Consider the following 23369-nt stretch of genomic DNA (forward strand, 5'->3'; position numbering starts at 1 on the left):
AGGCAACTAACGGGATCGGGTTGTGGTCAGACTCACTGACTTGGTTGACACAGACCGCTGTCATCGGCTTCAACCAGTTATGCAAATATTTGCATGCTCAAATGCTGTTGATCACTGGATTGTCTGGTCCAAGACTTTTATTATTTACAGACCGATGCTCATGCTGTTGATCACTGGATTGTCTGAGACTTGATATTTACAGACCGCTGGAACTTGCTGAGTGCGGCATAAAACTTAACTCACTCACTCACTCACTCATCATCATCATCATCATCATCATCATAATGATGAATATGTTTTTCTAATTCTGTGTCTTGCCATGAGCTATGTTGTTCTGAATTTTGACGCAGGTGTTTTGTGTATTGCCCAGGCTGAAGTGTAATCCAGTTCGTTAACATAACCATTATTTCATGTAAGTAAGAATATCCTTCAGCCAATGTTTTCAATAGTGTTTTAATGTCGCATGACTAAACATAAGCCCCAGGAAATGTTGAGATATTATGATATAACGAGAGTATTACAATAGTTTCCATAAGGATCATATGCTGTAATTGACAGGCAGTCAAATGTTAGCAAGTGTAGTAATCCCCATTAACAGGCCCAGCTTATGTCATACCCACAATCATCTCTTGCATAATACCTACAATCTCTCATCTTGTATAACAGGTCAGTGTTTTGTCACCCACATTAAATTACATTTGTGACGTCCTTCCATTGTCTGTTCGCTCCATTACTTTTCAGGAATGGAGCAATGTGTACCAGTTTCAAAATAAAACCTTCATTTTGTCATTTTGACATTTAATTTTGATAACAGAAATATTCCCAATACTTCGAGTGTAATTTAAGTAGGGTAATATCCTCGTAACTCTCCATTCCTTAAAAATAATGTGCCTCGGCCCCTCGGGGGCCTCGGCTCCATTATTTTTAAGGAATGGGGAGTTACTCGGACATTACCCTCTACAGAAACACCTTCATTTCTGGATCAATAGGGTCGGTGGGGTAGCCTAGCGGTTAAATGTTCGATCGTCACGCCGAAGACCCGGGTTCAATTCCCCACATGGGTACAATGTGTGAATCTTTAAATCACACGTCAAACAATTTTGGAATGATGTCTCACCTTCAACCCATACCCTACTCAATTCTCAAAGCAACCACCAGAGCTCTGCACAGAGAAGCCGGCCATGTAAGCTCTGCACAGAGGAAACTGGCTTCAGTCATGATTTCTATTCGAGGCAACTTGTGTTTGTCTTACGGATGGGTTACATGATACTAGTGTTTGTCAAAGCTACGATTACACTAAAAATGTCCCAGAACTCCCTGCTGCTAGCCTCGTAACTCATTCACTTTTTCACATCTTACGCAGTTCATTCATACGTTTTTCATCTGTTTCATTTTCAACGATTCCACTCATTTACATAAATACATATCATGAAATATTTGACACTCACGGAGAAAAAATGTTAACACCAAAAACCATTTCCATTTGCATATTTATCCTCCACAAGCTGTCATCAAGACCCTACATAGAGCACTTTGATGTGAAAAGTGATATTGTCTTGCACCTCACTGTCTCAGTTGCATTAGTACTTCTATATAATTACAAAAATAGGTATCAGGGTTTTACATCGACTCACAAACATGGAGGTCCTGGGAACCCTAAGTGTCCTTGCAGGCAATACCAGGGTCCTATAAAGTAACAGTGTAGGGAACTGTACGTTGGGATAACGTCTTTAGAGCCTGGAATTGATCTTGATCATGTAGACTAAGGGGTAAAATGATGCAGGTAACTGCTCTGAAAGAAACAACCAAACACTTAGCGAAGTCTGTTGTGGGTACAATGAATGTGGGCCCTGTGAATGTTTTGCCTGCACCCATTCTCTACATTTGTGCATACTGGATGCAAGTTTGCATGTCACTTAAAACTCAGAGTATACATAACAAAGGCTTGCAGTAGGCCTGTCTGTTTGTATTTCAGAATAAGTGCAACTGTTTACAAACAAGAAAAAAGCCAATCATTTGATAAGCCTACACTCTTATGTGGCCACTGATGCAAAATCTTCTCCCATGATTAAGGCATGTAGTGGCAGTAAGCTACATGTATTACAGGGGTTTTAAGCTTTGCAAACAATGCTTCAGAAAGGATGACATATTTTCCCTTTAAATCCACCTTTTCATTAAATCCATACCCACCTGTGAGTTACTGATTGTGAGAGTATTGTGGTTGCGTCTCACCAAGCACGACTGATCAAACCAATTACTGTAAGACCAGAGCTGGCACTGTGAGCCAGAGCTGTTAATAGTGACTGGTCATTAGTACACTTTCAACAGTTGTTGCTGAGCTATGAATTGATGCACTGAGAAAAGTGGCTTCATCTCTGTCGTATAAGATATTACTTGAGTTTTGAGTTAACAATACAAGGTAATGGCATAGAGTATTTTAGTCAATCAGATTTGATATATCATGTCATTTATAAGTTTGAAGTTTATTTAACCTTATATGAAGAGGTGTTTGCAACGGAAGTTTTGGTTTCAGAGATGCTTGGCTATTGGGGTTGAGACATTAAGAGAGTCCTGATCAAACTACACTCTCAAAATGTCTTTTTGTTTCTGCATGGAATTGTTGTACTAAGGTAGCTGGACTTATCTGTGTGTCTCTTTTTGTTCAAATCACAAGCTTTTTATTGTAATTGTGAGTTAATATGTTTTCACCACACAAAAAGCTGAAGCTGAATCATCACACGTTTGTTAACGTTAAGGTGGCATCTGAACTTGTTCTCCCAGTCCAAGTCCAATTTTCAATACGACCATTGGAAAGTTAATTTATGGCCATGAGATTTGGAGATTTAGAGATTCAAAACATATTCTGGGTTTTTACCTTCATTTGACCATATTTGACTCTCAATCGGTTGGTGGGGTAGCCTGGTGGTTAAAGTGTTCACTCGTCACGCCGAAGGCCCTGGTTCGATTCCTCACATGGGTGCAATGTGTGAAGCCCCATTCCTGGTGTCCACCGCCATGATAACTTTGGAATATTGCCAAAAAGACATGTTAAACCAAACTCACTCACTCACTACAGCGGAGTGTTAAAACTGTGAAATAGAGTTTCAACATTTTGTGCTCATGTGCCATATCCACCACAAGCCAGAATCTCCGTGTATATAATTGTTGCTACACAAGGATTTAAGCAGCATGTACTTTTGTACACACATATGGTGTTCAAGGACAAATTATTTGTTTTTGTCACAGAATCTGTTTCTTGTTAGACTCAGCAGAAATACTTGGTGATCTAAATGTTGAAGAGTCATATCAACAAACTAAAAATAAGTCAATTTAGAAACATTCATATCTACGAGCTTGTAAATTGCTTCTATTGACAGTCCATGAAGAACATGTGTTTCCCGAAGGGATGGGTAAATGTAATATTGGAGGAATGATATCTGGACATTTCAGTCATATTGATGTTATTATTATTATTATTATTATTATAGGATATTTATATACCGCACATATCCACGCACTAGTGCATGCTCAAGCCGCTGGTATTTTTTCCCTCGATCATTGGATGTCAATATCAACTGCACATCGTATTAGCAATCTCAACTCCCTGGGGAGTATACAACTCTTGCTGCCACTAGGCACACCGAGTTATTGTGGCTTTCTCATCCTAACGATGTGTTACTAAGGATAAAGTATAGGTGAGTGAAATAAAGTCGTGGCCACCATCTGTCCACAATCACTGCTAGTGTAATTTGGGATCACACTTCTGTCTTTTGTTTGAATTAATTTTTTATCTGTGTGGTGGTTCAGTGGCCCCAGAGTCCCGATATGGCTGAAATATTGCCCATGTGACTTAAATCTTAACTCACTCACTCAGTGGCCCCAGTAAGGCAATATCTTTTGAATTGCACATATTAGAACTAATAATAACAATAATAATAATGTGTCCATTTATATAGCACCAAACTCCACACCAGGTATGCTCACAGCACTAACAATCAGTAGTACAGCACATTATTACCCTGGATAACCCAAGCTGCCTGTTAAGCGCTAGAAGGTTATTGTCACATGACTTATCCCACCAGGTACCCATTTTCTGCTGGGTGAACAAAGGCAATTTTGATCAAACTCACTTGCCTAAGGTGACACCACATGTATATAATTGCATCAGGATCCTATGAGACTGGGTTTGAATCCGTGATGAGTCCCTGGTTGACAGCACCATACCCTTGCTTGTGTTTCATCAAATGTGTACGGCTGAAATCTGCATCCTCTCGGCTTTTCTTCCCACATCAAGCAGGCAGACCACCCCTGAAGATCCGAGTTAGACCCTGGATTCAGCAAAGCCATCCTTTCGTAAAACGCACCAAACGGGATCGGGTGGTCAGATTCACTGACTTGTTGACACATGTCATCGTACCCCAACTAAATAGATCAATGTTCATGATGTTGAACACTGGATTATCTGGTCCAGACTCATTTATTTACAGACTGCCGCCATATAGCTTGAATATTGCTGAGTGCAGCATTAAACAACCAAACAAGCAGACAGACAGACCATTGTATGATGGGCTGTGAGACCAAGTGGACGGAATAATTAGTGTTTGACTTGTTACTTAATTTGCTCAGAGATTAATGCATTAGTGAAACATCTGTACAGAATCTCAAATAGTCCCAGTCAAGTGTTCTTCACTTGATGTAAGAGACAGCTAGTGAATGGGTATTGTATTGTCAGAATGACTTATTGCAGTACGATAATACTCCTGTGAGTGACTTTCTCTCAGACACCACCTTTCTGTACTGGTGAGTGGAATTAGCCTCTGGGTATGGATCTTCAGTTACAATCACTAGTTGCTTGCTCCAGATTCCGGGCCGGAATATGTCCAGGGAAAGCCTTGCTCTAAGTCTGTACTACATGATAACTACATAGAGGTGTAGTAATTCTATCTGTATAGCAGCCAAGTCTAGATGTGTGTACAGCTCAGGACACCAACTTTTTAAAGGGACAGTTTGTTCTTTTTATTCATGTAATCTGGAAATTGTGGTGTAAACTAATATTGCAGAAGAGACTTGAGCAAGTTTCGTCCTTGGACTGCAAGGATAGAACATAGAGCCCTAGCAAAGTATGCACAATGTTAAATGTATCTTGAGGTCTAGCCATTTCTCAGGATGTTTGGGAGCTGTGAATCCTTTTTAGTAAACGTAACTTCAGCTAGAAGACTTCAGGTTTGTATAAGTTCTTGATTGCTTTTCATAATGACGTGAGGGACTAAGATAGAAAAATTGACAAGATTGGTGTGAGTGTCAGCGTGACCAGTTGATATTTAGCCTGATGTCAGATGCTGTACATGGTTAGTTTCATCAAACCTTACACTGCATCATGACTTCGAAAAGAGCATCAAGGAAGACATGTTTGGTTGACCACCAGTTAGGATTCAGAGATCTTTTACAAATGGGTTGCTGCAGGTAATATTTGAATGGGAGACCACCAGGCAGCATGGAGTGGGTGAATGAAGGTGAGCATGAAGAGAAGGTGGCAACCTCTCAGCACTTGAGTGGGTGACCAACAGTGAAGGCCTGGCTGGGTAGCAACCTCAGAGCTCTTGGATAGTAACCACCAAGCAACACCCAGATGAGGGCCCATTAGTGATGAATTTATGTCTATCATTAAGATACAAGCCAGCTGGTCAGTGGGCAACTGAGGACAAAAACAAGAAAGGTGAAATGAGCTGTCAGGCTGTTTTTGCCAGGTTGGTGGTGCTGGGGTCAGTCATGGTTCCAAATCGGCAAGCTGTTTGCTAAAAGTCACCCTATCATAGGTACAATTAGAAACAGTTAAAACACTTTCCTCACTTCCGGAGAAGGAAAACGGTAAATGAAATACAGGGAACATTTCCAAATTCCTTCTTGTGTCCCTATGGTTCTACACATGGTGAGTGGAAGGATGTTTATGTATTCAAGGAAGAAGTAGAGACAGTATGAGGGGAAGACTTACATGTGGCAGCTTCCAGTATAAACAGTCCTTTCATAGCTGATAATTTGGTGTTGACACTGAGTGGCATTGCACTGGTCTACAAATATACAAGCTAGCTTCACAAGCATGCATTATCACTAGTTATGTACACTAGAAAATGTACCGCTCCTGAGGATGTGGGCCTGAGGTGGATGTAGGCCTGAGGTAAATGTACTGCTCCGTATATGGGCCTGAGGTAAATGTACTGCTCCGTATATGGGCCTGAGGTAAATGTACTGCTCCTGATATGGGCCTGAGGTAAATGTACTGCTGAGGATATGGGCCTGAGGTAAATGTACTGCTCCGTATATGGGCCTGAGGTAAATGTACTGCTCCGTATATGGGCCTGAGGTAAATGTACTGCTCCGTATATGGGCCTGAGGTAAATGTACTGCTCCGTATATGGGCCTGAGGTAAATGTACTGTTCCGTATATGGGCTCAGATATATGGGCCTGAGGTAAATGTACTGCTCCGTTATATCGGCCTGAGGTAAATGTACTGCTCCGTATATCGGCCTGAGGTAAATGTACTGCTGGAAAATATCACATCTTCATAGAGTGGCTACATTTATTAGTGCATCTTTATCTGTTCAGACTACTTAATTCCTTTTTGTTTTAGGGTAACATTAGAACAGTTGTAAAAGTATGAGTTATTGGATCAGACTTGAGTGGGATTAGAACTAAGAGGATAGCAGTCCAGATTTGTCATATCAGACTTGAGTGTGACAAGGATTACACAGCAGTCCAGATTCAACAGAATTCTGATTCTGATAGTTCCAGCATAGAAATTTGTTGCTGGTGGACTCTTTGTCACAATGACAATTGCTGATCATTTTGACCTCTAGAGATACTGAGGCAGAGTGGACCCTGTCGGGGTCTGCTTTTGGCTGACGATATTGAAAGTAGACCCTGTTGAGGCCTGCTTGTGGCTGACGATATTGAAAGTGGACCCTGCTGAGGCCTGCTTGTGGCTGACGATATTGAAAGTGGACCCTGTTGAGGCCTGCTTGTGGCTGGCCGATATTGAAAGTTGACCCTTCGAGGTCTGCTTTTGGCTGCCGATATTGAAAGTGGACCCTGTCGAGGTCTGCTTTTTGGCTGGCGATATTGAAAGTGGACCCTGTCGAGGTCTGCTTGTGGCTGCCGATATTGAAAGTGGACCCTGTCGAGGTCTGCTTTTGGCTGGCGATATTGAAAGTGGACCCTGTCCAGAGGTCTGCTTTTGGCTGACGATATTGAAAGTGGACCCTGTTGAGGGTCTGCTTTGAGCTGGCGATATTGAAAGTGGACCCTGTCGAGGTCTGCTTTTGGCTGACGATATTGAAAGTGGACCCTGTTGAGGTCTGCTTTTGGCTGACGATATTGAAAGTGGACCCTGTTGAGGTCTGCTTTTGGCTGACGATATTGAAAGTGGACCCTGTCGAGGTCTGCTTTTGGCTGACGATATTGAAAGTGGACCCTGTTGAGGTCTGCTTTTGGCTGACGATATTGAAAGTGGACCCTGTTGAGGTCTGCTTTTGGCTGACGATATTGAAAGTGGACCCTGTCGAGGTCTGCTTTTGGCTGACGATATTGAAAGTGGACCCTGTCGAGGTCTGCTTTTGGCTGCCGATATTGAAAGTGGACCCTGTTGAGGTCTTTTTACTGAAGATATTGAACTACTGGCCATCACTGACAGGGTGGTTGAGTGTACAAAACACTATAAATGGGACAGGGATTCAAATCGGGTTTAGACTGCAGTCCAGATCAGACACAATTTTGATTCTGGTATAACTGACATAGACTGGCATAGACTAATGACTGGCACAATGTTTGTGTACTAGTAGTAATTGCAGTATATTCTCTCATCATCCGTGTAATGCATCAGAACTATTTTACTGTGGAGGCAAGGTTCAGCATCAGTGTAATTTGTAAACACACTGCTTCTTGCTATAACCACCTTCCCAAATGTGAGATGTGTGAACCAGTAATTAGATTCATATTAGAGAACATCAGTGTTGGTCAAGCACTGCTCTATCAGGCCCAGATTATCCATCAGCAAACATGAGTGAGTGAGTGAATTGGGTTTTACACCGCTTTTTGCAATATTCCAGCAATATCACAGCGGGGGACACCAGAAATGGGCTTCATACATTGTACCCATGTGGGGGATCGAACCCGGGTCTTCAGCGTGACAAGCGAATGCTTTAACCACTAGGCTACCCACCGCCCCTCAGCAACATGATGTAGCAGTAGTATAACTGATACTGCTTGAGCCATCAGCATTACACAAGTCATTCTCCTCCCTGACAAGATAGCCCAAACTTGTTTCTTTACATCTTTCAGTAGACTTTAGTTATGTGGGAACTTTCTGAATTAAGCAAACAAAAACAAACCATGTTTGACAAGTCTGTGGCTTCAGAATCCGTGAAGATCCGGGTTAGAGTTGATCCTCAGCAACCCATACTTGTCCTAAGAGGTGACTAATGGGATTGGGTGATCAGGTTCACTGACTTGGTTGACACATGACATCATATCCCAGTTGCGTAGATTGAGGTTCATGCTTTTAATCACTGGATTGTCTTGTCCAGACTAGATTATTTACACACTGCCACCATATAGCTAGAATATAGCTGAGTGCGGCACAAAACTAAACTCACTCACTCACTCACTGTGGCTTCAGACAAGCTTTCATATATTACTCCCTTTGTCATAAGGGTACAAACATGGAATAGAGATATGCAACTAACATTATCAGGACCTCCCTGAAGTATATTTTGTGGCTAAGTTGTCTGAATGGTCCATCGAAGCTTATATTAATTCAAGAAACTTTTAAAATGAAAATTTCTTCAGACATTCCTGAGACTTTTTATAACACAATAGTTTATTTTACTGCTTGTATGGATTTCTTGTCACTGTCCATAGACGTCTGTGTAGATGGAGAGCTGCCCTGTAGGTAATCCATGGCTGAGTTTATGAACACTTATTATAAATTTGATGTGGGGCCATGCGGCTTGATAGTGTGGGGTACAAGATCATAAAGCATCAGATCTGTCAGTCAGTGTGGGTTTAGGGGTCATAGAATGTGCTCATTGTGGTTTATTTATCAGGTCAGATGTGTTCAGGGTTATTGACCAGATAAATTGTAAACTGGTAGTGGACACAATGCCTATGGTAGATTAATTTTAGTCTGTAAAGGTTGCTGTGTAAAGGGCTTGAGAATCAAGATTGCTCTATATACAGAATGAGGTGTTAGTCAGAGAAATGAAGTTTTTGGAAAAGGACAATCTTTATGGATGAATAACTTCTTTATTCAGAATATAGAAGTTTCTCCTTATCTGAAAATGCCTCTGAAAGAAATAATTTTTTTGTAAGTCTTAAACTACACCAGGTGTAGACTGCAGAGTGATACATTTTGATAAACATGTTTCACGTAGATGATGTTCATGAGTATTTGGAAAACCCTGAAATATCCTTTACTGAAATAACCTTTACTGAAATAGCATGGTTTTTTTCACTTACAACTTCCATACGAAAGAATAGTAAAGTAAGTCATCCACAGTAAAAACAATGACCACTTAAAAAATATTCTTTTGTTTCCAAGAGAAGTTCAAGCCTCTTGGAACAGAAACACATATCATAGACGGATCCAGACTGGGGGTGCGCATGCACGCACGCACGCACGCACGCACGTACACACGCACACCTTTTGTCCTGGAAGTTTATTAAATGACCATTGAAACTCTCGTGAAATCGGGTGAAAATGAACTGTGTACCCCAACCCCCTTTCTCAAAAAGCTGTATCCACCCCTGCATATTTATATGTAGACTAACAACTAGTCTCTGAAATGAACATATTTTACTGACAAAAAGTTCATAGGAAAAAAATGAAAAGGAGCCCTGAGACTTTCTTCATTTTCAGAAGCTGAGGACATCTAGACTTGCGTGGGCTTTCTTGGCTATATTTACTTCAGACGACAGACTAATTTATATGATGTTAACTTTACTTGTGACTATTGACTGACTAACGATCATGATTATCGACTGAGAGGTAGATTTCCAAGTCTAGATGTTTGTCAGACAAACAATGTCTGGCCAATGTCTCTACTGCGTGGGTCTTTAGTCAGGAACAGCATGTGTCACTGGTTGACAGATTGATATCAGGTGTCTTCACAAGGAGGTGTAGAAATGTCAGACACCATGATGTTGATGGGGTCTAGCAGTCCTACTCTGGCCTCAGAAGGAATCAGCTTAGGAATTGCTTCTGTTTCCATTGGCCTCAGTGAATTAACTTGACCTTGAACCCATCTACATGCAAAGGCACAGAACCATTACCATATTGTGAAGGCTGTCAGGACACAGACGTTACATCACCGAAGTTGATGGGGAAATAAAAAGCCTGTTTTTATATGTACTGTCATTTATTGTCATCTGTCAGTGAATGTACGGTTTCCATGGTTATTCAGGTGTATTCTTTGATCATGGTGTTTTTAATTACTGCAATTGAAATGTGTTCAGCATTGTAATCATTACTTGTTTGAAACCACAACAAACAGGGGGCAGGGGATTGCCTTGTGGTTAAAGCATTCGCTCATCACTCCGAAGACCCAGGTTAGATTCCCTACATTCCCCAAATGTGTGAAGCCCATTTCTGGTGTTCCCGCCATGATATTGCTGGAATATTGCTAAAAGCGGCGTAAAACTAAGCTCACTCACACTCTGTTACAACAAACAATGAATTTGCTTGTTGGAAATACCCACTGTTTTTTTGGTTTATATTTTTTCAAACATCCTCCTCACAGTAATGGGGTAATATTAAGCCTAAGACAAGCCACAATACAGATCTTCCGATAACAGTCACGATTTTCTTCTGGAGGCAAAAGGCTAAATTTAATATGTCTTAAGTGCATATTCATGTGTGATGCTTTGTTGTAAGAATTTAGCATAATTAAAAATGAGAAATTTGACTTTTGAAAAGTGTTCAAAATTAATCTTATTGAGTTGATTATTTCTTTGGAATAAAATTAGAAAAATGAATCATGATCAATGACCCCAGGGGCACCTGTATTTTGGACAGTGAGTGGGGTGGTGGGGCTGCTTCGTGGTTAAAACATACACTTGTCAAGTCAGGCAGGCTCACTCACTCACTCAGTGTGATGTGATGATGTAACTAGGTCACCATTTAGCTGTAAGGTCAGAGAAAGGCCATAGCATCCATGTGATGCACAGAGCCAACTGTAATGGCACAGGTGGTCCGGCTCCTGTCATTGAACTCTCGGTGGGAGGGACATAGGGCCATCAACTGATCGCTTCCTGGAGTATTGCCATGCACCCATTTTATAGGTTCAATATTGTTGCACAATACAACAAACAGGGCTAATGACTTTTCTTCAAAGCTAAAATAGTTTTCTCAAGACATTAAGTCATCATTAGTGCCAAATATGACTATAAAACATTCACAATGGCCAATAAAATATTTATTAGATTGCCTGTCACATATTCCCTATCATATCATGTGGTTGTCCTGAAGTGTTCGAAGGTAAGTTATTGGCTACACATATTCCCATGTTTCAGTACTGGATCGCACACAGCTAAAACATTCATCAAAGCGTTCATTCTTCATCTGCTGACAGATGTACACAGATGCCTTCAACAGGTGAATGAAAATCATGTCTCCTGCCTGATGTAGTGAAATGGTAGGGGCGGTGGGGTAGCCTAGTGGTTAAAGTGTTGGCTTGTCACCCTGAAGACCCGGGTTCGAATCCCCACATGGGTACAATGTGTGAAGCCCATTTCTGGTGTCCCCCTCGCCGTGAATGTTGCTGGAATATTAAAGTCACTCACTAACTCACCAAACTCAGATGTACAGTCCTTCAACAGGTCAGTCAGTCTCCTGCCTGATGTAGTGAAATGGTAGCCTTGCTCTAAGGCTGTACTGAAGGCTGAGCCCATGGATTTATAGTAATTCTGTCCTTTTAAGAGGCAAGTCTAGAAAGACGCTAGTCAGCTATTTATAAATTTTAGAAATGATTATTTAAACTTTTAATTATTGCCTTAGAGACTTGTTCAAGTCTAGAAAAATGATAATAAGCCTGGAAGAGTGAGTGAGTGAGTATGATTTTATGCTGCTTTTAGCAATATTCCAGCAATATCACGGCGGGGTACACCAGAAATGGGCTTCACACATTGTACCCATGTGGGGAATCGAACCTGCGTGACGAGCGAATGCTTTAACCACTAGACTACCCAACTGCCCCCCTGGAAGAGTGAATGCAGCTACTTCGAAGACTGTTAGCACAGGGATGGACTGGAATTTTATGTATGTAATGTACAACAAATATTGGGATGTCATGAAAACAGAGGCTACAGTGAATTCGAACACAGGGATAATGGTGTGAACATCTTTAGAAATGGTGACTACCCAGTATCGCCTTGGTGAACCTGTCCTCATCACTTTCAAATATTGCATAAACATTTCCTGGAATGTACACATTGATATGCCTTGGAGTATGAAGGTTGGTGCTTGTCTGTCGGACGGTGTCAACAGTCAGTACAACCTATATATAGTTGTAATAAAATGGGGAGACGTGTTTAGTTCTACGCGTGACCATAAAAGTCGGACGAGTCCATATTCCACAATCAAAACCGAAACCGTCAGCCTAAATCTCCTACTAAGTATGTTTTGTAAAAGAAGGAGAAGGAGGTTACATGGAAATGACATGCTGTGTATCATTTCCTTGAGGTGTGTATTTCTTTTTTCTAAGAGCATTCTAAGGTAACAGGAAGAGAAAAAATGTCAATCAAGTTCAGAAGGGGACCGTTTCTAAAATTTCATCCTCATTTCAAAACAGTTCACACTAAGATAACACCTCATATTCTAATTTCATAGAGACTTTGCAAATTCAAGATAACATTTTGTGTGTAATGCACCAGGAAACCCAAGTCAAGTTTATCCACATAGGTATGTACTGATTAAATGGAAATGATGTAGAAATGTTTGACACATTCCCTGCAAACAGGGTTACAGCCAAGAGTCAATGACTCTATTCCTCCTGTGGTAATGCCGGGGAGAGTTCAGGAGTTTAAATTAGAAACACTTAAAGAACACATGTCATGGGATCATCAACTTAATTGCAGTGCAATGCTACTACCTTGGAACACACACTGAGTGCACTGACAGATACAGCTCAAGTGGCTCTGGAATCGGTAAATCTGTGTTAATGTTGCACATTAACATTGCTGCCATCTTTGTGATGCTGATGAGAGTGTGATTGTTCTGTTGTTAAGCTAGAGACTGATTGTGCATCTGCTTCAAAGCAGAATGAATGAGATGTTGATTGACAATTCATGTGTATGTTGTTGTTGTTACACTGGTCCAGCCATATCATGAGCTCCTGTAAAAGTCAAGTCTGGGCAGGTCAAACCAGTGAGGGAGAGCATGAGCAGGTTCACTCCCTGGGGCTTGGTGACCTGCAGTTAGCCAGGTCACAGAGCCCTATTGCCATTACATTACATTACTTGTTTTTCACAACAGTGAGTGTTTGTTTTTCACACCAGTTCTACCAGAGAATCAATGGGGATCTGTATTGGTAATGTGACTGCAGTCTAAGACAGACACTTAAAGAAAAGTGCCATATGCCCAGTGCAGTATTGCAGCTATATGAACCACATTATTTTTTTCCAGCTGCCTAGCCCTCTGTAAATAAATCGGGTCTTGACCAGACAGTCCAGTGATCAACATCATGGAAATAACCCATTGCCTGATCCGAGTCCAGTGTGTTTTTTTTTTCTGTCGGGCAAGCAAATTTGTATATCACACTGTACCGGTGTCCAGTTGACTTTCTTCCGACCACCTCCGTTGGTTAAGCGTCTGCCATGAGTCAAAGGTCGCTGTTCGATCCCGACTGTGTCATACCAAAAGACGTTAAGATATGGTACTTGTTTGTCCCTGCCTGGCGCTCGGCATTAATGGGTACATCAAGGACTGGTCGGCACGGAGTCAGTATAATGTGTCTGAGTGGGGTATTCATGCTTCACTGTGGCATGGTATCACAGTGGGCTAGCACTATAAAACCAGCTTAAGTCTGGGCTAGTACAAGCAGCCGCACATACACATATACACGCATGCACGTCGTCATATGAGCGAAATATTCTCAAGCACGACGTTAAACCCAATTCCACCACCACCACCACCAGTTGACTTTCCAATGTTAATTATGTTTGTTTATTTAAAAAATCAGCAAGAAAACGGTCGGTATAGAGGGAAAATTATCAGGGCAAGTGACTTTACATGTGCCACTGTACCGGAGTCCACTATCAATTTTAAAGTTATTTCCACCCCTGTATCAAAATTATATATATTCAGAGACTAAGCGTTAGTCTAAGCATATATGTGAGAGTCTGCCTGTAACTGACTGTTATGCAAGATTCACAGTCCATTCCAACTTTATTTAGGTAAAATATTGATTTTTAAATACATGACACTACTGCTATATTTTGGATTTCCGACATGCAGATAGCAATCTTAGCCCATTAAAGCCAGCTGAGCCAATCCATCGGCCTGTTTTAAATACTGCAAAAAGCTGGTTATTGTGTTATTCTATTCCTTGTGCTGTAATATGAGAGGGTAATGAAGTTGTAAGGCATTGTGATGGAGCTTGTTTGTATTTTTGCCATTTTTTATAAAAATCAGTAAGGGAAGCAGATAGACAAATAATAGCATGTAACATGAAATAATCCATTTTTGATAATTCTTGTGTTAATCTTGAAAAAGACATGAAATTGCTGCAATGTATTACTCAAGAATAAACACTGATTGTGAATCTGTGCTCAGTGATTTGTCTCTTTCAGGTTTGATTATCGACATTCTCGTATCATAATAACAGCTAAAATACCTCTCCATGCTCACTCACTTATTCATTGGGGCCTGACAAAATCAATACTATCAAAAAGAATATTTAATAACACCTTTAGGTCGATAAATATTATTGGTTATATTTTCTGAATAAATCAATAACAGAAAATTATGTTCTTCAAGAACTTTGCTCACTCTGCTTTCCTTAGCAATTAGGAGAACTATCAAATGCCTGGTGGGGCTTGTTTATGTTTTGGTGGCCTCAGGAAACAAACATAACTCTCTGTAAGTACTGGAAGTGAGGTCAGAACAATGTCAGGGAGCGAGTTGGCACTGCTATATATTTAGCTGGGCTTCACACCACTGGAGAAGTGGTGTATTTATAGGCTAACTCTCCACTCTATTACATTGCAGTGAATGACTGATCTGAAACACTTACAATAAGATACTGGTGTTGAAGATGGAGAATGGCATTTGGAAGTGATGCCTATTTCTGAAGCATTCCAGGATTTTTGACCCAGTGGAGAATCAGATTTCAATGAAATTAAGATCTTTAGAATTCCTCTGTGTTTGTGGGTACTGTCTCAGTTAATGTAAAACAGTCACATTCACACTTGCTGCAGCTAGTTTTGTGATCGTCTTATTTCACAGGTATAATGAAATTCTTGTCAGGAAAATGAGCAGATTTTTGGGGGTTTGTACTTTTAAATCAGTAAATCTTGTTTGTAGTTGATGCTGATTGCAGATTTGTTATGAATCAACTGACAGAGAATCTGTTGGGTACATGACAGAAGTCAACTAGGTAAGGATCAGTCAACCACGATTAGGGCTGGCGATCGATATGGATCAAGGAAAATCGATAATCGTTAACTAAATATCGATCAATTATTGATAAATGCCTGAGAAGTATATCTAAACAAAAATGTTAAAAAACTCACTATGAAATTAAGATATTTCACATAACTGGTGAGTGGCGATACATTTATTCATGGATTGCCAACCAAAACAGCATCCGGAACACACTTTACAGCAGGTTTTGAATAAAGATATAATGTCGGTGGGTCCATCATGCATTATGTGTGTAAACTGTATTTCTCAAATGTTTCAGTACTGTATTATAGATGACACAATGTTTCTATTGATGATCATTGATAATTCTTCCCATCGATGGTACTTCCAATTATTAATCTTTTTTGCTAGCATTATCAGTGTATGAAATAACTCCCGTCCGACCAACCGAAACTGGCTAGATTTCTGACAGACGGTCTAAATTTACAGCTGGCCTGCCCATTGTCTGGTAAAAATTTTGGATAACATGTTCCATACATCTGAGTAAATTCACCATATCTTAAAATCTATTTTTCAAATTGAACATTACATTTAGACTTGACAATTACTGTTTGAACATTGAACTATCGTATCGCAAGCTCAAAGCACTGCGCTGACGTATATTATCACTAAAACAGCGACACCTATCGATGAGTGGAGTTCTGCAGTAAATACATGTTTCAGATTCATTAAAGTTTTCATTGTAACTAAATATTAAGTTATTGTTTTGGGATTGTCTGGTCTGGTTAAATCTATTTTGGGGTGGTAACATTTTGAAGTTACCAACCCTGATGTCTGGCACAATGGCTGCTGGATGGTCCCTGTTAGATTGATGTACGGTCTGTGCAGAAGAGATGACATCTGTTGTTACCACTTTCATGTACTATTGTGTATTATGTATCAATGATGCTTTGAGGTACACTGAGAAATGTTGTCCGACTGTAGCTTGAATCCCAATACACCTACATATTTACATGTATAATATATTCAGATGGTGCAGTGTGAGATGTAATCTTGAATGGCATGAAAATGAAGTCATTCCAACAGTCTGTAATTCATACACGATTGTTACCCTGTGTTATGCATGCCATCCTCTGAATTTGAGTAATGCTGTGGGGTAGGCTAGTGGTTAAAATGTTCGCTCATCACATCGAAGACCCAGGTTCAATTGCCCACATGGGTACAATCTGTGAAGCCCATTTCTGGTGTTGAATTTGAGTAGATGAAGTTCTGCATATGTCAATGCATATCAAGAGTGCAGATACCATATTCCTAAAAAAACATGTCTTGGTGTTTATTCTTTGATCTGGGTAATGGAGGCCAAGCAGAAGGACAGACCTGGAGCATGATATTTCAACTTCGGTGTTGAATAAGTTGACTCACTATTAAATTGATATACTCTAGAAACTTATGTTCTAGATATGGAATATGTTTAAGATATGTCTCCAAGGAAGTGATTCAAGTCTGACATATTTGGCACATATTGTGTCGTATGCTGCTTCATACCTTGCACTTAGCAGAGTAAAACCTGGTTGATAACCTGTTGGCCTTGTAGTGGGATGGAGGGTGGTTATTACGACAGAAATATGTTGTGTTTTAACCATGCAAGACTGCATTCAGAGTGAATATATTTTAACCTATGATCATAATCATCTTTGAAGGGCAAGAATCCCCTTGCATTGAAGTTGTTTCAATAAAAACTATATCAGTACCATGTTCCGCAATTTGGGGTTTTAATGACCAGGAATGCATGGACTGTTTTCCTAAGTTGCTTGATTTTGAAGAAAAGGACACATCCGTCTCTACATCTGTGAGGTGACAGTGGCTGATTGGGCAGTGTGTTAGACTTGTTTGAAAGTCAGGGTTCAAATCCCTGCAATTCAATTCTTTATTGTCATAAACCACCTTGGTGGTACAAGAGCATATATTGTAAACATATATACAAATACAAATTCAAATTCAAGATGGCAGTAAACAACATATTAACATTTATTTTCTGACAAGAGATGATAGATGTAGGATATATTTTGATAGATTTACTATGTCTCGAGATGATTTTACAGATAATATTTTCGTGAACTTTGTTTCATTGGGAAAAGAGGAGCAAGAAATCAGCTCGAATGTATCATACATTACAATGTATAAACCATGTTTTATGGACCTAAAACTACGGAGTTAGATGTGGAGTCATATTATAGAAACTTTCTATCTGTCCTAGGGTGGTGGGGTAGCCTAGTGGTTAAAGCTTTGGCTCATCAAGCCGAAGACCCGGGTTCAATTCCCCAAATTGGTAGAATGTGTGAAGCCCATTTCTGGAGTCCACTGCATATTGCTGGAATATTGCTAAAAGCTGGCCTAAAACTAAACTCACTCACTCACTCACTGACCCACCTGGTTGTCCCATGTGACTGTCATCCTGATATTGAGTGAACGACAGGCTCTGCATCAGTAATACCTATTTCCATCAGTATAGATGTATATAGCCTGTCTGTGTGTGTAATGAATAGTAATGATGTCAAAACAGTAGATTGAATTATCAAGCGGCATCTTGACCTGTGAGTGATGTATTACAGTATTTCCTAATTAACTCTGTCACATCTGATACCATGTTATAGATTTCCAATTTCTTTTCCTTCACCAAATTGATCCAACTTCCTGGCTTTGTGCTGTATGATTTATTTGCAGGGTTTTCATTGTCGGAAATATCAGCCTATTAGTTAATCGGTCAACAAAACAAGTATGTAGTATTTCCAGTGTAACTTAGGAAGTGCTTGTGATGAATCTTTTCTTGTCCTCACAGACAAGTTTTTCACATTATGCTGTGGCGCAGCAGATGATCGCAAGAGGTATGGAGTCCATGTGCATAACTGTGGGTGTCTGTCGTTGTGGATGGTATGTGTACAATTTGCGTGTAGATGTAACTAGTGATGAGCTCAGTAACTTGTCAACAATCTGTACCACTGGGGTTTTTATGCCGTAAGTATGCAATATTTGAAGAACAGAAAGGGATTTTTCTAGTCTACAGGCAGTAATGTGGCCAAGTAGTTATGTGCCCCTGTCCAGAGACTGATTCAGGCAGACAGTAGGGTGGCACAATAAGGTATCCCGGTCAGATGCCCCGGTCAGGTGGCCCTGTAAGGTGCCTAAGCAAATGGGACCAGTATGGCTCTGTAAGATGAATCAGTATGATGGACTGGTATGGTGGCTTACAACATTGCAAAGTAAGATTGTAAAATTTCCAAAAATGAAGCATGGTGGAAATGAAAAAGACACATTGCAAGAAATATGCATTTTTGAATGACATAACCTGAATGTGAAGATATGACCTCTTTTGTCTCATGACCACATTACACTCTGGAGGTTCCAAGACTCACGCTGCAGTACCTCAGGCTTGTCATGAAGAACCATCTTGTGCTATTACACATGGCACCACTCACTCATGTAGAAAAAGGTATTTCTCAGAAACAGCTGAGTAAGGGAATGTGGTATTTTCCCTAATGTCATTCAGCCACTTGTGTGACCGGGCCCGAACCAATCAAACCAGTGGTTGATAGTGTGAACAACAAACCACAGTTTCATGATCACCAGATCAGTCTTACCATGTACCCTCTACTTTTCAGGCCTATGAACCCTGTGGATACCCGTACCAATTTTCATCACATCTCATTATCCAAGCTAGCAATCCCTACACATATCAAAGCCTTTTAGTGGAATGCTATATGTTCACCAGTATTCCTGTAGCTCTCTTTGATATACGGGGTGGTTCGGTAGTCTCGAGGTCAAAGCATTTGCTCGTCATGCCTAAGGCCTGGGTTCGATTATCCCACATGGGTACAATCAATGTGTGAAGGACATTTTTGGTGTCCCCCGTGGTGATATTTTGCTGGAATATTGCTCAAAGTGGTGTAAAATCTAACTCACTCACTCACACACTCTTTGATATACAGATAAGGAACAGGAGTTGACATACATTACCACTGTGCACTGCCACTTGCTTCATTCGAACAGGTAACAGCTTTGTTAGATCTGCCTGATATGGCCCCGATTTTTTCATGAGATTTTGTTAATCTGTCACTGCATGACAGATTAACTCGAACCAGTCCACTGTTCTCTAACTTCTTCTGAATAGCATACAGCTCTTCTGTCATGTGTTTGATGCATCACTTGAACATGCCAGCCAGTAGACAATGTCATTTTCCATTGCAATGTAAACCAACATGCAGATATAAATACTTGCACCTACCTGGTCTCTGTGTAGGACTTTGACCAGCCAGATTGTCACTAGGTGAAGGTCAATGAGATCTTGAACAATTACATCATAGACTGGGGCCTAGATGACAGAGTCTGATAGCTGTGTGTATGCAGTAACACTGTGTCTGATAGCTGTCTGTATGTAGTAACACTGTGTCTGTTGGTTTACAGATCAAGATGCGGATGTTCGTGTGGAGGATGAGCACAGTGTTCATCTAGGATTGTTTACTGATCGCCGGGGCACGTACAGATGTCTCAACAGAGAAGGTGAGTTAAGTCTTCTGTCAGAAAGTCACACACAGTTAATTATATTTTTCTTTTCTCAACTGATGTTTTTAAAGGGACAGGTGGCATGTTGGAGATTCTTTGATTCATGTGATGGGTCAGGACCTGTGAGTTCACACATGAAGCAATCTAAGCAATCTAGGCACTGAATTTGAAAAGTCCATATTGCAGTAATGGACTTGTGATGTTTGTAGTGCTGTGATCATGCTGTTGTTGAGGTTTTCAGCTGGTTTGGACCCTGTTCCTTATCTTTGTATGATCACTGATGAGAAAAGTCAGGTGTATCTGACCTACTGTAGAAGAAGAATTTGATTATTTTGTGAAATGTAACCGATAGTTTTGTCACTGTCAAGTCAGTTTCCCAGCATTACTCTCATTATGGTTGTCATTGTGCAGATCGATGCTCATGCTGTTGATCACTGGATTGTCTGGCCCAGACTCGATTATTTACAGTCCGCTGGAATGTATAGCTGGAATATTGCTGAGTGTGGTGTAAAACTAAACTCACTCACTCACTCATTACGGTTGTAATGTCAGTGTATGTTTGGGCAAGACTGATTACTTGTTTTTCGTCATCAACAAAATTATTTACATTTTAAAACCCCAGCTGCTGAAATGTTTAAATCACAAATCTATTTAGCAACACATTACAGATAAATGTCTTAAGAAATCTAATGCCCCAAGTCTCATCCTCAGAGCTACAGATAACTTTTTTGGGTCATTGAGTTATGTACTCGCTTGTGTTCATCTCAATTGGGTATCCTAATTTTCCTTTGAGTAACCCACCTCACTCAAACTCATTTGGGTACTTTGCCATTTTCCATTAATTGTAAAAATATGGTAAAGTTTACATGTTGGTTTGCGTGTTTGTTATCTATATTTGAACTGTAATATGAGAAACGATATGAAAGACTGCAAGTTACCAAGTTCATGTGCTGAAATAGAACCTCTCAATACAATGTTATTTTATCTATCCACCGGTATGCAAGCTACGATTTGACATTTTTGTGTGTACACATGCAAAATCAAATTTATTGAGTATTTACAAAAATCCAAGCAAATTGTATGCAAAAGACAAAATGAATTGAGTTTTCACATAAATATTTGCGTAACTTACGCAGATATGCAGCGTATCTCCATTTCTGCTTCCTTATTTATCTATGAATTGAATAATTTGCTTGATCTAAATGCATCCTGACTAAGTGAGTTGCCATGGTTGGCTATGTGGTTTTAAGCATCAGACAGTGCAGAGATGCCAACCACTCCGATTTTGGCAGAGTTACTCCAATTTTCAAATGCAAAATCTGCTCTCCGATTTCTCTTTAGAAAACTCTTATTTGGTCATTTGAGTGAACACTGGTAAAAGCATTCAGAAGCTTAGCGTGTGATCCTTTGGGTGTCAATTGTGTATATTGCGTGTTATTGACGATGAAGTTTCACAAAGTTTTTTCGAATGCATGTCATAGTCCGTATGAAAGTGAAACAAAATGGCAGAGCCACCCCCAACTCGCACCTTTGGTGCTCAGGCCTGGATTTCAGACAGTCATGACTCAGTTTCCCTTAGATTCAGGGTGGGCATCTCTGCACACACCAGTCTGTGCCACTTTTTGTACTGTCACACCAGGATCTGCTGACAGTGGGAATAAACCTGAGGGTTTCTCTTCATGGTCCTTGGTTTTCACACCACCTGACTCTTCATGGGTTTCTCTAAAGTGGTTGATGGCTACAAGGTAAATGTTAAATGGCTACACAGTAAATATTGAATGACTATTTTGGACTTGTCTCCAACCTTAGCTAAAATATTCTTTATTTTTTGCGGGGGGTATTAAAATGGACTCCGTCCGTGCGTGCGTCCGTCCGTCAGTCCGTCCATCCGTCCGTGCACATTTGTCTTTTCCAGAGCAGAACTCTAAAACCGTTCAATATTTCTTCCCCAAACTTGGCACATACATGGATCTGGTGGTGTACTGGTGCCTTTTGGTAGTTTTGGAATTCTGTATTATATATTTTTGGCATTTCCATGGCAAAAAGGTCGACTTTGACTGAAATTGGTGGTAGTGCTCTTTTCCGGAGCAGAACTCTAAAACCGTTCACTATTTCATCACCAAACTTGGCACATAGATAGATCTGGTGGTGTACTGGTGCCTTTTGGTAGTTTTGGAATTCTGAATAAAATATTTTTGGCGTTTCCATGGCAACGAGTTCGACTTTGACTGAAATTGGTGGTTGCGTTCTTTTCCAGAGAACTCGAAAACCGTTAATATTTCTTCACCAAACTTAGCACATAGATAGATCTGGTGGTGTACTAGGTGCCTTTTGGTTGTTTTGGAATTCTGAATTAAATATTTTTGGCGTTTCCTTGGCAACACGTTTCACTTAGCCTCAAATTGTGGTAGTGCTTTTTTCCGGAGCTGAACTCTAAAACTGTTAACTATTTCTTCACCAAACTTGGCACATAGATAGATCTGGTGGTGTACTTGTGCCTTTTGGTAGTTTTGGAATTCTGAATAATTTTTTTTTTGCGTTTCCATGGCAACAAGTTTGACTTAGACTGAAATTGGTGGTTGTGCTCTTTTCCAGAGTAGAACTCTAAAACCATTCAATATTTCTTCACCAAACTTGGCACATAGATAGATCTGGTGGTGTACTTGTGCCTTTTGGTTGTTTTGGAATTCTGAATAAAATATTTTTCGCATTTCCATGGCAACAAGTTTCACTGAAATTGGTGATAGTGCTTCTTTCTGGAGCAGAACTTTCAAAACCTTTTAATACTCCCCTTCCACTTTTCTATATACACACCTTTCTATATATGTCACCATTTGACATAATCATAACTCGTAGACATAATCATGAAGAGTATGTTGCCATTGCGGGGGATATTGATGACTTTGTCTTCTTGTTATAATTGATACCGTGCACTCAAGATGCATTTTGCAACTTGGCCCCAGTCAGTGGAATGTTACAGGTAACCTGAGGGCTAGTAGAATGTTAGGATTTTCACAGAGTTCCATTACTTGTATCACTGTCTTGTATATATGTAGGGTAACACAGCGTGCCTGCCATGCAGCTGTGTCTACTGATGTGGAGTCTGGTCGGACTCAGCATGGTGTATGATGGTGTGTGTACAGCATCTCACAAAGGATGAGCGAAAAGGCTATTCAC

General features: G+C 40.3%; 1 protein-coding gene across 1 annotated transcript in view; it reads left to right on the top strand.

Moving 5' to 3' along the window:
* LOC124281630 overlaps window positions 1-23369 on the top strand; it is a 157332-nt gene that overhangs the window by 71799 nt on the left and 62164 nt on the right. Inside the window, exon 4 of the mRNA XM_046717562.1 lies at window positions 20094-20189. Within this exon, the coding sequence (XP_046573518.1) occupies window positions 20094-20189 (96 nt within the window). The remainder of the gene's footprint in view (window positions 1-20093; window positions 20190-23369) is intronic.

Source organism: Haliotis rubra, unplaced genomic scaffold (assembly GCF_003918875.1).
Source record: "Haliotis rubra isolate DU_JTF1 unplaced genomic scaffold, ASM391887v1 Scf286, whole genome shotgun sequence".
Classification (NCBI taxonomy): domain Eukaryota; kingdom Metazoa; phylum Mollusca; class Gastropoda; order Lepetellida; family Haliotidae; genus Haliotis; species Haliotis rubra.